The sequence below is a fragment of the Marasmius oreades genome, chromosome 8, assembly GCF_018924745.1.
Source record: "Marasmius oreades isolate 03SP1 chromosome 8, whole genome shotgun sequence".
NCBI lineage: Eukaryota > Fungi > Basidiomycota > Agaricomycetes > Agaricales > Marasmiaceae > Marasmius > Marasmius oreades.
Window position 1 is genome coordinate 296609 of NC_057330.1, and position 14183 is coordinate 310791.

Here is a 14183-nt window from a genome sequence, read left to right on the forward strand (position 1 = left end):
AGTGACAGTCAATATGAAATCGGAAAGCACTCACTCGTATCAGCCATTCCAGTCTTCACGATCTCGAAAGAAGCTTGGAATTAAAAAGGCAAGTTACTGATTTTGCTATTCGTGCAGATGAAGGATTGGGTTGAGATTGAAGACGGCGGATGTGCAGGGGTAGTGGGTGACGATGTAGCGTCATGGGTGGTGGTTTGCAACCCGCATCACACAGCGTCACACGCGTTTTCAACATAGCTTTAACTTTTCCTTCCTCCCACCTCTGCATGCTGGACGAAGCCCGCTTTCTTTGACTTCGGAATCGACGGCTTTCAACTGAAGGGAATTCGTGGCTATAAAAATTCAAAACGCTGATGCTGTGCTTGATCTCTTTGTGCATGGGAAACACCGAGGGCTGAGGTACGTTTTGCTTTGGCGGTTCTGACTAGGATTGGACGATGGAACGGTTTTGTCTCCTTTTCTGAAGGTCATATGGAGAAGTCGCAGGAATTCGCCGAAACGAAAACTCGTCTTGGGTCTTGACATGAATGGATAAGACAGGGTGATATTGATACAATCGAGCGCAACATTCTTGTGCGTTTTTTTCATTATTTTTTTTTCATTGTCGCTATATCGTTTCTGATCCTAGTTCAGACCGTATTGAACAACGGACGTTCTCCTTGCCGCGCTACTACACTCTCACTCTGGATGGTGTTCGCCCACAACCTAATGTGTACACATACGGCCACAGCATTGAAAAATGTGTCTCAATCTCCTTTCTGCTCGAACCGGTGCCGCACTGATAAGATAGAATAGAAGCTGAAGGTCTTCACATCAAAACCGACGATATTAACCCCGACGTTCAAGACACCTTGTACGTCCCTCCCAGTTCCAACGATTCTGAGCTGCTTCCTCTTCTCCTCGATACTCAGAGCCTGCAAAATCATTGACCGAGAGGTTTATCAATCACGGCACAGACTCGCTCTCACCGCCGGCGGCAGAGACGTACGGGGTTCTGTTCAGGCACTTAGGACAAACGGAAGGTCAGCTCGCGAACGGTACCTATCGATGGACATCTCGTTATATACACTACTGCTACACGGATAGTTTCGTGCAATTCTTCCTTCATGTCTATTCACGGTTCTTTTTTGTGATTAAGGGTCGAGAGTTAAAAAACTTTGATTTTCACACTCCCAGTCTTCACGTCCAGCGGTTATCCACGAACCGTTATTAGGTCTCAATCTGACAGCGGCAGGTCTCGGGCGCTGAGGAGAATAACATCCAGCCTACGATCAGTCGGAATTCATATTCATACCAGATCATGCAGCGAACATCAAACCTTATACACAGATGACAGGCCGCATGTCCCACGAACAGCCTTTCAACAGCCCTTATCTTGCTCCATCACCACCACCGCCAGTACTGCAGCATCGATTCGTTCAAAATGTTCAAAAAAGCATCTCACTTGAATTTTGGAACTGCGAACTTGAGCATCGTCCACGGAAATCAGAACATTATCCATTGTCTGCAGCACGAACATCAAGTACCTGGTCCGGGGGAGGAAGAATGGAAAGTGAAGCTGCATCGGGAGGTACGTCGCTCACATATCCTACTATTGTCTTTGTTACATTCATAGCTACTGTAGTATGACCGATTTCCTGCAGGGAGAATCAAGATTCTCGAAACTTTCACTGAAAATAGAGTGTGGCGAGGAGAATATGAAGACGATTCTGTAAATCTCAGTTGGGACGAAGGACGGGACAATTCGAGAGCAAAACGGACCACACACCTGGCTTGTCTTGTCAAAGGGATGAAAGAGTCTTTGCCGTTCTTAAGTATCGCATACACTGGACCCGATGCACAAAAGGTTGGTATGCACTGCTGCATCGATTTGTATAGTGCAATGCTCACACCCAGAATGTTTAGGTATTTAAGCGGGATTGCCTCAGATATTCACAAAACCGGTCTGTCTATCCTGAACAAGTAGCGGGCAGATATTAACGGCAGCGGACGAGTAGGTATGGAAACGTCGCACAGCTACGAGGATTTAATGACTCGGATATTCCGATGGTTTTATTTCACGAAGGCGCGTATTGTATTGGATTGTCGAACAGGCTTCTGGATTTCTTTCTATATAGAACTGATTCCAGTACAACATATTCAACGGCACCATAAATCCTCGACAGCTCTGCGATGCTATCTCTCTCTCCAAGCCTGCATCGTGCGTTCCTTTGATCACATATTTATTCCATTCTAACACTATCACATGGCTGTAGGCAAAGAAGAACCTGCCTGAATGGTGTCCGACGGTGCAGATTTTCTATTTTTGCGACAATGTGTGGATTCAACCAAGAAATGGAAGAATATCTTTTGGCCCAAGGGGACCTTGGCCCGATTTCTTTGACGTCAACGCTGATCCCGAGTGGCAGCTCGAAAGTTGGTCAGACAAGCCGGTTCTTCACCCTGCGACGTACAGCGCTGATCGTATTACCGAGTACCTGATCAAGTATTGCCCGGTTCAACTCTTCTTGGACCTTCTCGACTTGACATGCAGACGGAGCAACATGTATCCAAAAACAGAAGACTGGCCGCGTCATACATGTCATGTTTGGGATCGTTTTTCTGGCCGACCTATTGCAAGATTCCGGTCCGAATGGACGTATAAAACAGATTATTCCTGGTTTGATGAAGAAAAACTCCACCCAATCACGATGGAAGATGGAAGGACACGGTATACTGTTCACTCGTAAATGTCGAGGATAGCTCTAACTGCCTTCCAGCCTTTCTATAAATTCAACAGCTCGGTTGCATATGCAAGAAGATTTGCTTTTAGGGTTCAGATATGAAATAGATATTCCATGGCATCAGCGACGTCCCGGATGGCTATCTCAAGCGTGCAGCATTTTCAACACGCTGAATATACCAAAGGATAAATGGTCAGACTACGGTCAGCTGTGTTCCTGATTCCATTGAATATGATGCCTTCCTGACACTTGATAGATTTCATTGACTGGATTTACTTGGATCTCGATCTCGGAACCTTGGATCATGACGTTGAAGACGACTTTGACACAATTGCCCCCAATAATGATGAACCTGACTATTACCTGTTTCTACTTCCTCCTCCTCCGTCCCTTCCTGGTGGATTTCCCGATATACACGCATGGATGTCAGGGAAGAATTTATACTATTATTCCTTGGATCCTAACGGGAAATCTGTCATGACAGAATCCCAACGTTTGTCATTTCGGCTCCCTCCCATTGTTCCAGATTTTAGATATCGCGGATGGTCCTGGAACTCTGATGTGTACGATATAATTTCGGCATGGCAAGAAAAGAAAGGTTTCGATCCCACCACGACGGAGTTCGCTCGTTCCTTGGGCTATCCTATCATGGAAGTAACATATTCTACGGATGACGGATGTTTTGAGGATCTCTTTGAAAACACAGGTATGTTACACTTGAATACACCGATTTGAGCTGGTTGAATAACGGTTACCTCTTGTGGATTCACTACTATCTCGTACAGACAGGGTCGGTACTGGAGACGAGGGAGCCATGGACATAGACATGTTGACACCTTTTCCCCACCTGCCAGGTATTGGTTCAGCGTTCGATCAGTTCCAACCTACAGGCGACGACAAGATGATAATGGTGGATGACTCCTCATTCATGGACACAGTCATGGAAGTGGACTAAAAGATGGTAGCATCAATACTGAATATTGAATGTTCCGTGTCCTCTGTCAGCGGGCGCGGTCATTTTGCATGATTGCAACCTCAGAAATTCATCCAGCGCAGCGCATTCCATCGCCTCTGCCATTTGTAATTTCGGGCACAACGCCTTTCGCCGAGAAAAACTCGGATTCGGACAGGTGCCTTTTCGAATCATCCCGCAGCGCATCTCCCACTTGAAAATAATTTATGAATCGTCTTACTCAGCTGGTTTGTAGTACATTTAGATCGTTATCTACCCGTTGTATGTAGTGTTCACTGTCGTTAAGTGAATACCATTTAAACCTCTTCTCTCACTGTGAAACCGTTCTGGTAAGGCAGGAAGTGAGAAGGTACGTCCAGGAGGGCGAAGATCACGATGGATTGAAAAAGAAGGTCAATACTTTGGGTAGAAGAGAAAGGAAAGGTGCAACTCACAGCTTTGCATCGCATCCCCAAGTGTCATTCCAGTCGCCGATGAATGCTCCTGCCACTGACGGCTTCTCTTCTTCTCGTTGGTGGCCAACTCCCCCAGGATTTGAAGGCCACGCATCACGCTATCCCAAAACTGTCCAAACAAAGTCCATCCAAGATCAACTTGGACAGGCAACGATGGGGTTCATGCGCCAAAACTTCGACGGCTCCACGCTTTGAAGCTTTGGCAGTCCTACCAAGCGTTGAGAAGTTGCCTTGAATGTCCAGATGATTTCTGTAATACAGGGTTCAGTATATGTGCACCTGCAAAGAGTTTAGAACGAACCATTTATCGCCTTTCCAAGGACTTCCTTCCCCATCGCCAGATTCCTTGCAAACCCTCGAGTATGGTGCGCATTTATAGCGCCAAACTCTGCCAAATGATGTAAAGTCGGCGTCGTGGGTACAGTATGTTCGTTTTCAATCCTTATCAAAGTGTATCTGAAACAAAAAGGAAAGAAAAAGTGAGTTGCGAATGAGCGACAATAAAGCTGGCGAGCAGAGCTCACCTCTCGTCAGGCTAACAAGCTTAGGCTCGCTCGAAAATGCTCTGGATGTCGCTCTTCATTCTACAGCTCTTCAACGTCAACTCTCCTGCGCGACGTTCACATCATTCTCCAACACCACGGTAGCCATGCAATTGTCCGAGTAGTTGCGATAGCAGGAATACTCCGAAGGTCAACCATTAGGGAAAAACCCCTCGGCATGGCTAAGGCTGTTGTTTCGGCGTCAGTTTCGCAGCTTGTGGTTTGAAATTTGATTAGGATTAGAGTGAGGAATACTGAACAGCTGTGAGTAGAACGAAGGGTTATATCAGGCAATTAACCACGTACCTCCCGATATATTTTCACTATCCAAATATTCCTCTTCACATGCAAGAATCGACGGTTGACGTTCAGTGTGCATTGCTCCCCTACGTGCATTTCCTAAGGCAGTGTGAAAAGGCGAGTTATTAGACATCGCGAACAGGCTGCCTCATTGCTATTGGCAATGGTGGTGAAGGGACACGAGCCGTTGTTCTGAACGTCGTGCAGGCTGGTATTACTAGTCGATACTCACTGTGGTGCAAATGGCTGAAGGGAGTTGTGTTGCTAGTTACGCCATCGTCCAAGAGTGAATTGCCGGTGGCTGTACGGGTTGCCGGATATCCGCGTCGACAAAATCGTGAGAACCATGAACCATATTGGTTTCGCCGCCGCTGCACTGTCACAATTTCCAGCTTGATCTTTCACTACTTACGACATCGCTAGCGTTCCGAATTCTCAACGGCCAGAAGACACGTCGAATGGCCTTAAAATTGAAAGTTTCCAGCACACGAACGATGAAGCGGGAAGATTTAGGATACGAGGGAGAGCGGAAGCAAGGAGGGAAGGGAACAGAAGGTGGATGGTAATCCCAGCTTCCAAGGTACGTTCTGTCTTGTCTTTGGTGGTTTTCAATACTGAAGCTCCTTGATATATCCACAGAATCGTTCAATATCAGTTGAAGAATACTCGTGAACGTATAAAAACGACAAACCGCATCAACACAACGCAAGTAAAGCGATACACGGCGTGTCGAGGGCGAGCGAAACTGCGGGATGGGAGGAACTGCTCTGGGGCACAGCCAGAGTACTAGGTACATTATCGAAAACGTTCGTCGTCCTGCAACGCTAATTCCATAAGCAGAGTCGAAGGAAGGTATCAGTTGATAGAAGCTGCATGCACAACAGGTATGTTGATACAGCTTCCGTTTGACCTTTATCTTTGCACATTACTGACAACATTGAAGATTTGCCAAGACCGCCGGTTGAGGACCCGTGAAGGGGATATAAGGAGTTCACTTCGTGTGACTCCTTTGGGCGATTCTCTTCGTGAGATCGTCGACGGCGGTCATCTTTGTGATGTCGTCGTACTTCCCTAGGTCGCCTAATGACGAGAGACGAGGAGTGAAACGAAGGGGGGTGGCTGGATCTGACCAGCAAAACCTGGTGAGTAAATCTAGTTTGTCAACTTTATGATTATGTTCGTGTTGATTGACCTCGACGACCGTTTGTTTATGTAGGTTGTATAACAATGCACTGGTGGAATCGCCGGCGTTGCAGATGCTGGAAATGCACCAGATCTGGACTAAAACAAGGCCGTACACCGCAATTTTACTCAGCAGCAAGTCTAAAAAACAACAAAAGAGTTTCAGTGAGGAGAGACGAGGGCTGAAGCGAAGGGGGATAGTCGGCCTTCGTGCGTACAAGCAGGTCGGTTCTTCTTGCTTCCTGTTGTATTCGTACTCATTGTTTCGTCCACGAGGATCTTGGGATGACGTGACGGCGAAATGAGCGAATTGTTGGAGGATGACAAACACAAAGCACAAGGGAATGTAGGAAAACAGATAGACCGAGGTACGTTGAACATGCCCTTTTCTTTGTTCTGATTCTGTACCAACACTGTACATCTGACAGACAAAACCAAGATACAGAAGAGATAGCCAACGATAGCGACAACACAAGACTCGACTCTTGAATGGAGTTGGTGAGGGTTGGCTGACGTTGGCTTGGGCTGGCAATGACAGAACAAGTTTTTGTCAAGTGGAGGCGCAGGCAGAGACGATGCCGAGTAAGGAGTTTTGGGCGGGGACACGCTTTTGGAGAATTGGAGAGCAATGAAGACTTCGGGATACGATCTCTCGTAAGTGTCTTCTTCACCGTATTCAGCCTGATCGTCTGACATGTAACCGTCGTTGTAACCTTCTGCAGTGCCGTATTCTTCTTCGAGATCCGAATCATCTCCAGAGGCAGAATACTGGTCCATTTCTTCAGGGGAGGGGTTGCAGTTGCTACAGACCGAGTGTTGGTCGTCACTGTAATTTTCGGCGATGTCAGTATGCTCGTTTCCGTCTTCTTCGTCAAGTACGTTGTATCCATCACCGGGATCTCGTTCGTTACCGACACAAGACCCAGGATCTGATTCATAATTATCCTCAGTAAGCGACGAGGATGTTGAGATGATGGTGGATGATTCCTCATTCATGGACACGGATATGGAGTGGACTGAGAGGCGGTAGCGTCAATAGGCTGATCTAACCGCAGAAGCATCGACGATTTTCCTTGTTGCCCAGTGTCTAGTATCTACTCGAGTGCCCATATTCAACCTTTGTCCTTTTAAGAACCCCAGTTCACCGAGCGCCGACTTAGTGATACAAGAATTGCATTACTCTTCACCCTCAGCCCACAGACAGTTTCCAGCTCTTCTGTGATGCGTCCGACAAGTTCCTTGCCCTTTCCGCTCTAACGGATGTGACTCAGTATCGATGTTCTCCGGCTCCCCTTTTAAACTCACTCAAGGCTTGAGGTCTTCCACTCGTAGTCCCCGCAGCATCGCAACATCATCCAAGACTCCCGGTGGAATGCCATTCACTCAGCGTCGAGAAGTACATCAGGTGTGCCCATCCATCCATCCATACCCGGCATCGTTCCTCCCAACCAACGCTGTCTTCTTTCATGCACCAACTATTAATCATACCCAACCCGAGGAGCGCTTCCCCTGCACTCTCGTTACAGGCTCCACCACGGTCACGACCCCTTCTCCTGTTAAACATCATTTGCGACGTATTTCGCACCTTATCGCAACGACAACACTACGGTTTGGTACGCAAGGCGACTCTCTTCTTCGACATGGCACCAATTCTCTCCTCCTTTTTTCGATCTCCGAGCCATCTCGACTTGCACAGCACCATCATCCACTCGGATCATTGGGCGACTGGACAGTGCGATAGTAGACGGGAGGCTCCAAGTATCGAAATCCTGTACTCCTAACCATACGTCCGCACTTGTAACACTAGCAACCAAAAGTTTGGATAATATTAATATATTTGTTCACCTCGTAATACCTTGAAATTCACTACGACAACGTTTTTGACACCCCTTTCCCTTTTCCTCTTCAGTCGATCCTCAAGAATTAGTTGAACTCAGTAAACAGAAATGCGTCGTTGCGTGACGCTACAGTTTCCTGATATTTCAACCAGATCTAGGCAAGCAAACACGTCAATGTCTTCTTCCTTTTCCACTCGTAAGTCAAAACTCCCGGAGCCTCGACCAATTCGGAACCAAAATGACTCGGTATTGCGCTGGTCAGGGAGATCTAAGAACAATTTTGCGAGTCGGTGGAGATTTTGAGATGGAAATTCTACCGTACATGTAGAGATGTACATCGCTGCGGAATGGTTTGTTACCGTTGAGATACTGAGATGATATGGCAGTAATTGTTTGACCGAAAGACCCAGATACCCCAATACAAATCCTGTATTGCCAAGACTGAAGGTCTGGCAGAAACAAACGTGCGATAAGCAGAATGCAGTCTTCAAATTTCTGTGCAAGGGTGGTGTAGTGGGCTTCGTAGTTGATAGAAAACCGTGGAAGAGAACGCCCTTTTTTGCCGACCGACGAGCCATCCAAATTTGCCTTCAAGTGTCTTGAGGAACGGTAACCGACGCAGACTTCTCCCCAGAAAAGGATAGGTAAGAGCTTGTCTTGTTGTTCGGCCGATGTCGAATATGAGGCCCTAGCAATTGCTTTGGTCGTCAAGTCGAGGTAAGTAGGTAACAGTAAACGTACCTCCTAAATTCATGCCAAAGTCTATAAGAACGTGCCGCTCAGCCCCTCTCAATCCTCCAAGACCACCTCAAGAACCATCCATTCTCCCGCATCTATCTAGCACGAGTTCTCTCATGAGAAAGAACGATCTTGGAGACTACCGTCTAGCTTTGGTGTTTAGTTCAACGTAAGGGAGATGATGGACTTCTCTAGCAGGAAATAGAAAGAACGTTGAGTGACAGTCAATAGGTTATGGCTTGAAATTGGAAAGCACTCACTTGGTTTTGTATCAGCCATTCCAGTCTTCACGATCTCGAAAGAAGCTTGGAATTGAAAATGCAAGTTACTGATTTTGTTATTCGTGCAGATGAAAGGATTGTGTGAGATTGAAGAAGGCAGAAGGTGTGCTGGGGTAGTGGGCGACGATGGTGGTTTGCAACCTGGATCACACAGCGTCACACGCGTTTTCAACGTAACTTTAACTTTTCCTTCCTCCCTCTGCATGCTGGACGAAGCCCGCTTTCTTTGACTTCGGAATCGACGGCTTTCAACTGAAGGGAATTCGTGGCTATAAAAATTCAAAACGCTGATGCTGCGCTTGATATCTTTGTGCATGGGAAACACCGAGGGCTGAGGTACATTTTGCTTTGGCGGTTCTGACTAGGATTGGACGATGGAACGGTTTTGTCTCCTTTTCTGAAGGTCATATGGAGAAGTCGCAGGAATTCGCCGAAACGAAAACTCGTCTTGGGTCTTGACATGAATGGATAAGACAGGGTGATATTGATACAATCGAGAGCAACATTCTTGTGCGTTTCTTTTTTTTTTTTCATTGTCGCTATATTGCCATTTCTAATCCTAGTCTCTAGACCTTGTTGAATGACGGAAGTCTTCCTTGCCGCCCTACTCCCACTCTCACTCTGGATGGTATTCGCCCAGAACCTAATGCTATACACATACGTCCACAGCATCGAAAAATGTGTTGTCAATCTCCTTTCTGCTCGAACCGGTGCCGCATTGATAAGGTAGAATAGAAGCTGAAGGTCTTCACATCAAAACCGACGATATTAACCCCGACGTTCAAGACACCTTGTACGTTCCTCCCTCTTCCCAGTTCCAACGATTCTGAGCCGTTTCCTCTTCTCCTCGATACTCAGAGCCTTAAATCCATTGGCCGAGAGGTTTATTAATTACGGCACAGACTCGCTCTCACTGCTTGCGACAGAGACGTACGTACGGTCACAGTTCTATCCAGGCACTTAGGGTTGGCTCGCAAACGGTACCTATCAATGGACATCTCATTATATACACTACTGCTACGCGGATAGTGTCGTGCAATTCTTACTTCATGTCTATTCATGGTTCTTTTTTGTGATTAAGGGTCGAGAGTTAAGAAATTTTGATTTGCACACTCACAGTCTTCACGTCCAGCGGTTATCTGCGAACCGTTATTAGGTCTCAATCTGACAGCGGCAGGTCTCGGGCGCTGAGGAGAATAGCACCCAGCCTACGATCATCGATAAGTCGGAATTCATACTAGAACATGCAGCGTGAGAGTACTAACATCAAACCTTATACACAGATGACAGGCTGCATGTCCCACGAACAGCATCCTCAACAGCCCTTATCTTGTCTCATCACCACCAGCACTGTACTGCACTGTGCAGAGTCGACTCCTCACGATGTTCAACAACTCGTCTCGTATGAATTTCGGAAATGCAAACTTGAGCATCGTTCACGGAAATCAGAACAATATGTACTATCTGCAGCACGAACATCAAGTTGCTGGTCCGGGGGAGGAAGAATGGAAAGTGAAGTTGCATCGGGAGGTATTGTCGCTCGCATGGCCTACGATCGTCTTCGTTGCATTCATAGCTACTATAGTATGACCGATTTCCTGCAGGGAGAATCAAGATTCTCGAAACTTTCACTGAAAATAGAGTGTGGCGAGGAGAATATGAAGACGAATCTGTAAATCTCAGTTGGGACGAAAGATGGGACAGCTCGAGAGCGAAACGGACCACACACCTGGCTTGTCTTGTCAAAGGGATGAAAGAGTCTTTGCCTTTCTTCAGTATCGCATACACTGGACCCGATGCACAGAAGGTTGGTATGCACTGCTGCATCGATTTGTATAGTGCAATGCTCACACCCAGAATGTTTAGGTATTTAAGCGGGATTGTCTCAGATATTCACGAAACCGGTCTGTCTATCCTGAACAAGTAGCGGGCAGATATTAACGGCAGCGGACGAGTAGGTATGGAAACGTCGCACAGCTACGAGGTTTTAATGACTCGGATATTCCAATGGTTTTATTTCACGAAGGTGCGTATTGTATTGGATCGTCGAACAGGGTTTTGGATTTCTTTCTATATAGAACTCATTCCAGTACAACATATTCAACGGCACCATAAATACTCAACGGCTCTGCAATGCTATCTCTCTTTCCAAGCCTCCATCGTGTGTTCCTCCTTTGATCACATATTTATTCCATTCTCATACTATCACGTGGCTGTAGGCAATGCACAACATGCCTGAATGGTGTCGGACGGAGCGGATTAATTTATATCACTGGTACCATGTGTGGATTCAACCAAGAAATGGAAGAGTATCTTTCGGCCCAGCCGGACCAAGGCCTGATTTCTTTCCCGTCGGCGCCTATCCTGACTGGCAGCTCAAAAGTTGCTCGGACATTCCGGTTCTTCACCCTGCGACGTACAACGCCGATTGTATTACCGAGCACCTGATCAAGTATTGCCCGGATCATTTCTTCTTGGACGTTCTCGCGTCCACAGGCACACGGAGCAACATGTATCCAAAAACAGAAGACTGGCCGCGTCATACATGTCATGTTTGGGATCGCTTTTCTGGCCGATCGCTTGCAAGATTCCGGTCCGGATGGACGTACAAAATAGATTTTTCATTTGCTGAAGAGCTTCTCCACTCAGTCACGATGGAAGATGGAAGGACACGGTATGCTATTAATTACATAAACCTTGAGGATAGCTCTAACTGCCTTCCAGCTTTTCTATAAATTCGGCGACAGCTTGGTTGCAGATGCAAGAAGAAATTCCTTTCGGGTTCACATATGAAATAGATTTGCCATGGCATCAGCAACGTCACGGATGGCTATCTCAAGCGTGCAGCATTTTCAACACGCTGAATATACCAAAGGATAAATGGTCAGACTACCGTCAGCTGTGTTCCTGATTCCATTGAATATGATGCCTTCCTGACACTTGATAGATTTCGTTGACTTGGTTTACTTGGGCCTCAATCTCGGTACCTTGGACCATGACGTTGAAGGGGACTTTGACGCGATTACCCCCAATATTGCCAATGAATCTAACTATTACCTGTTTCTACTTCCTCCTCCTCCGTCCCTTCCTGGTGGATTTCCCGATATACACGCATGGATGTCAGGGAAGAATTTGTACTATTATTCCTTGGATCCTAACGGGAAATCAGTCATGACAGAAACCCAATGTTTGTCATTTCGGCTCCCTCCCATTGTTCCAAATTTTACATTTCGCGGATATTCCTGGAACTCTGATGTGTACGATTTAATCTCGGCATGGCAAGAGAAGAAAGGTTTCGATCCCACCACGACGGAGTTCACTCGTTCCTTGGGCTATCCTATCATGGAAGTAATATATTCTATGGATGACGGACGTTTTGAGGATCTCTTCGAAAACACAGGTATGTTACACTTGAATACACCATTTTGAGCTGGAATAATGGTTACTTCTCGGAGATTCACTATCGTCTCATACGGACAGGGTCGGTACTGGACACGAGCGAGCCATGGACATAGACATGCCGACACCTTTTCCCCACCTGCCAGGTATCGGTTCAGTGTCCAATCAGTTCCAACCCACAGGCGACGATGAGATGATAATGGTTAATGACTCCTCATTCATGGACACAGCCATGGAAGTAGACTAAAAGGTGGTAGCATTGATATTGAATGTTCCATGTCCTCTGTCAGCGGGCTCACGATTGCAACCTCAGAAATTCATCCAGCCATTCCATCACCTCCACCATTTGTGATTTTGAACACGACGCCTTTCATCTCCATGACCTCGGATTTGGACAGGTGCCCTTTCGAATCATCCCGCAGTGCATCTCCCAATTGAAAATAATTTATAAATTGTCTTACTTGGCTGGTTCGTAGTACATACAGATCGTTATCCACCCGTTCTATGTAGCGCTCACTGTCGTTGAGTGAATACCATTTAAACCTCTTCTCTCACTGTGAAACGGCTCTGGTAAGGCAGGAAGTAAGAAGGTACATTGAGAAAGGCGAAGATCAGGATGGATAGAAAAAGAAGGTCAGTACATTCAAGGTAGAAGAGAAAGGGAAGCTTCAACTCACAGCTTCGCATCGTAACCCCAAGTGTTATTCCAGCCACCGACGAATGCTCCTGCCACTGACGGCTTCTCGTCTTGAAGCATTTTCTCATTTGTGGTGACTGCGACATCTGGGGATCCCATCGTCGTAGCACCAACTCCCCCGGGAATTGAAGGCCGTGCGTCACGCTATCCCAAAACTGTCCAAACAAAGGCCATACTTGGACAGGCAACGATGTGGTCCATGCGCCAAAACTTCTTCGGAGCTCCACGCTTTGAAGCTTTGGCAGTCCTACCAAGCGTCGAGAAGTTGCCTTGAATGGCCAGATGATTTCTGTAATACAGGGTTCAGTATATGTGCACCCGCAAAGAGTTTAGAACGAACCATTTATTGGCTTTCCAAGGACTTCTTTCCCCATCGCCAGATTCGAGTATGGTACGCATTTATAGCGCCAAAATCTGCCAAATGATGTAAAGTGGGCGTCGTGGGTACAGTATGTTCGTTTTCAATCCTTATCAAAGTGTATCTGAAACAAAAAGGACAGAAAAAGTGAGTTGCGAATGAGCGACAATAAAGCTGGTGAGCAGAGCTCACCTCTTGTCAGCCTAACAAGCTTGGGCTCGCTCTGGATGTTCCTCTTCCCTCTACAGCTCTTCAACGTCAACTTTGCTACGCGATATTCACATCATCTTCCAACACCACGGTAGCCATGCAATTGTCCGAGTAGTTGCGATAGCAGGAATACTCCAACGGTCAACCATTAGGGAAATTTGAAAAAAAAACCCTCGGCATGGCTGCTGTTGTTTCGGCATCAGTTTCGCAGCTTGTGGTTTGAAATTTGATTAGGATTAGAGTGAGGGATACTGAACAGCTGTGAGTAGAACGAAGGGTTATATCAGGCTATTGACCACATACCTGCCGCCGATATATGTTCACTATCCAAATATTCCTCTTCACATGCAAGAATCGACAGTTGACCTTCAGTGTAATTGGCAAGAGGTCCGAGCTCCGAGCACGTGAATTCATTCCCGAATTTGGCAATCACCGGCACCGGTGCTGTAGGGAGCACGCCGTTTCTCTGAAGATCGCTTGGAATTGT

General features: G+C 46.7%; 7 protein-coding genes across 7 annotated transcripts; 3 read left to right on the forward strand and 4 right to left on the reverse strand.

Annotated features, from left to right (window-relative positions):
• The first annotated feature begins 219 nt into the window (after positions 1-219).
• E1B28_011995 (uncharacterized protein) lies at positions 220-1200 on the forward strand. Its single transcript, XM_043160818.1, has 4 exons — positions 220-399; positions 467-573; positions 629-741; positions 796-1200. The coding sequence occupies exons 3-4, from the start codon at positions 688-690 to the stop codon at positions 1084-1086; spliced, it is 345 nt and encodes a 114-aa protein (XP_043004425.1). The 5' UTR covers positions 220-399; positions 467-573; positions 629-687; the 3' UTR covers positions 1087-1200.
• Positions 1201-1265: 65 nt separating this feature from the next.
• E1B28_011996 (uncharacterized protein) lies at positions 1266-3678 on the forward strand (the record flags this gene model as incomplete). Its single annotated transcript, XM_043157060.1, has 9 exons — positions 1266-1570; positions 1625-1846; positions 1906-1943; positions 1998-2065; positions 2118-2200; positions 2256-2710; positions 2760-2926; positions 2980-3429; positions 3509-3678. Exons 1-9 carry the CDS (start codon positions 1424-1426, stop codon positions 3676-3678), a joined length of 1800 nt encoding a protein of 599 aa, XP_043004426.1. The 5' UTR covers positions 1266-1423.
• A 234-nt stretch (positions 3679-3912) lies between these two features.
• Positions 3913-5285, reverse strand: E1B28_011997 (uncharacterized protein). Its single transcript, XM_043157061.1, has 6 exons — positions 5226-5285; positions 5000-5092; positions 4676-4947; positions 4453-4607; positions 4131-4401; positions 3913-4022 (listed from the first exon to the last, which is right to left on the reverse strand). The coding sequence occupies exons 2-3, from the start codon at positions 5070-5072 to the stop codon at positions 4772-4774; spliced, it is 249 nt and encodes an 82-aa protein (XP_043004427.1). The 5' UTR covers positions 5073-5092; positions 5226-5285; the 3' UTR covers positions 3913-4022; positions 4131-4401; positions 4453-4607; positions 4676-4771.
• A 699-nt stretch (positions 5286-5984) lies between these two features.
• Positions 5985-7171, reverse strand: E1B28_011998 (uncharacterized protein; the record flags this gene model as incomplete). Its single annotated transcript, XM_043157062.1, has 2 exons — positions 5985-6316; positions 6394-7171. 2 exons carry the CDS (start codon positions 7169-7171, stop codon positions 5985-5987), a joined length of 1110 nt encoding a protein of 369 aa, XP_043004428.1.
• A 937-nt stretch (positions 7172-8108) lies between these two features.
• On the reverse strand, positions 8109-8591 carry E1B28_011999 (uncharacterized protein; the record flags this gene model as incomplete). Its single annotated transcript, XM_043157063.1, has 2 exons — positions 8109-8281; positions 8336-8591. 2 exons carry the CDS (start codon positions 8589-8591, stop codon positions 8109-8111), a joined length of 429 nt encoding a protein of 142 aa, XP_043004429.1.
• A 319-nt stretch (positions 8592-8910) lies between these two features.
• Positions 8911-9237, reverse strand: E1B28_012000 (uncharacterized protein; the record flags this gene model as incomplete). The annotated part of the gene is made up of 2 exons (XM_043157064.1): positions 8911-8942; positions 9012-9237. The coding sequence occupies 2 exons, from the start codon at positions 9235-9237 to the stop codon at positions 8911-8913; spliced, it is 258 nt and encodes an 85-aa protein (XP_043004430.1).
• A 1108-nt stretch (positions 9238-10345) lies between these two features.
• Positions 10346-12681, forward strand: E1B28_012001 (uncharacterized protein). Its single transcript, XM_043157065.1, has 9 exons — positions 10346-10562; positions 10618-10839; positions 10899-10936; positions 10991-11058; positions 11111-11193; positions 11252-11706; positions 11757-11926; positions 11980-12432; positions 12488-12681. The coding sequence occupies exons 1-9, from the start codon at positions 10416-10418 to the stop codon at positions 12676-12678; spliced, it is 1827 nt and encodes a 608-aa protein (XP_043004431.1). The 5' UTR covers positions 10346-10415; the 3' UTR covers positions 12679-12681.
• The last annotated feature ends 1502 nt before the right edge of the window (positions 12682-14183 follow it).

Bases quoted from the DNA above. Each gene is read 5' to 3' on its own strand.
- E1B28_011997 (XM_043157061.1), bottom strand. From the start codon at position 5,072: ATGCACACTGAACGTCAACCGTCGATTCTTGCATGTGAAGAGGAATAT. The intron at 4,948-4,999 runs GTACGTGGTTAA...ACAGCTGTTCAG, and splicing joins TAGTGAAAATATATCGGGAG to TATTCCTCACTCTAATCCTA.
- E1B28_012001 (XM_043157065.1), top strand. From the start codon at position 10,416: ATGTTCAACAACTCGTCTCGTATGAATTTCGGAAATGCAAACTTGAGC. The intron at 10,937-10,990 runs GTCTGTCTATCC...GCGGACGAGTAG, and splicing joins CTCAGATATTCACGAAACCG to GTATGGAAACGTCGCACAGC. The intron at 11,707-11,756 runs GTATGCTATTAA...ACTGCCTTCCAG, and splicing joins ATGGAAGATGGAAGGACACG to CTTTTCTATAAATTCGGCGA.
- E1B28_011995 (XM_043160818.1), top strand. From the start codon at position 688: ATGGTGTTCGCCCACAACCTAATGTGTACACATACGGCCACAGCATTG. The intron at 742-795 runs GTGTCTCAATCT...AAGATAGAATAG, and splicing joins CGGCCACAGCATTGAAAAAT to AAGCTGAAGGTCTTCACATC.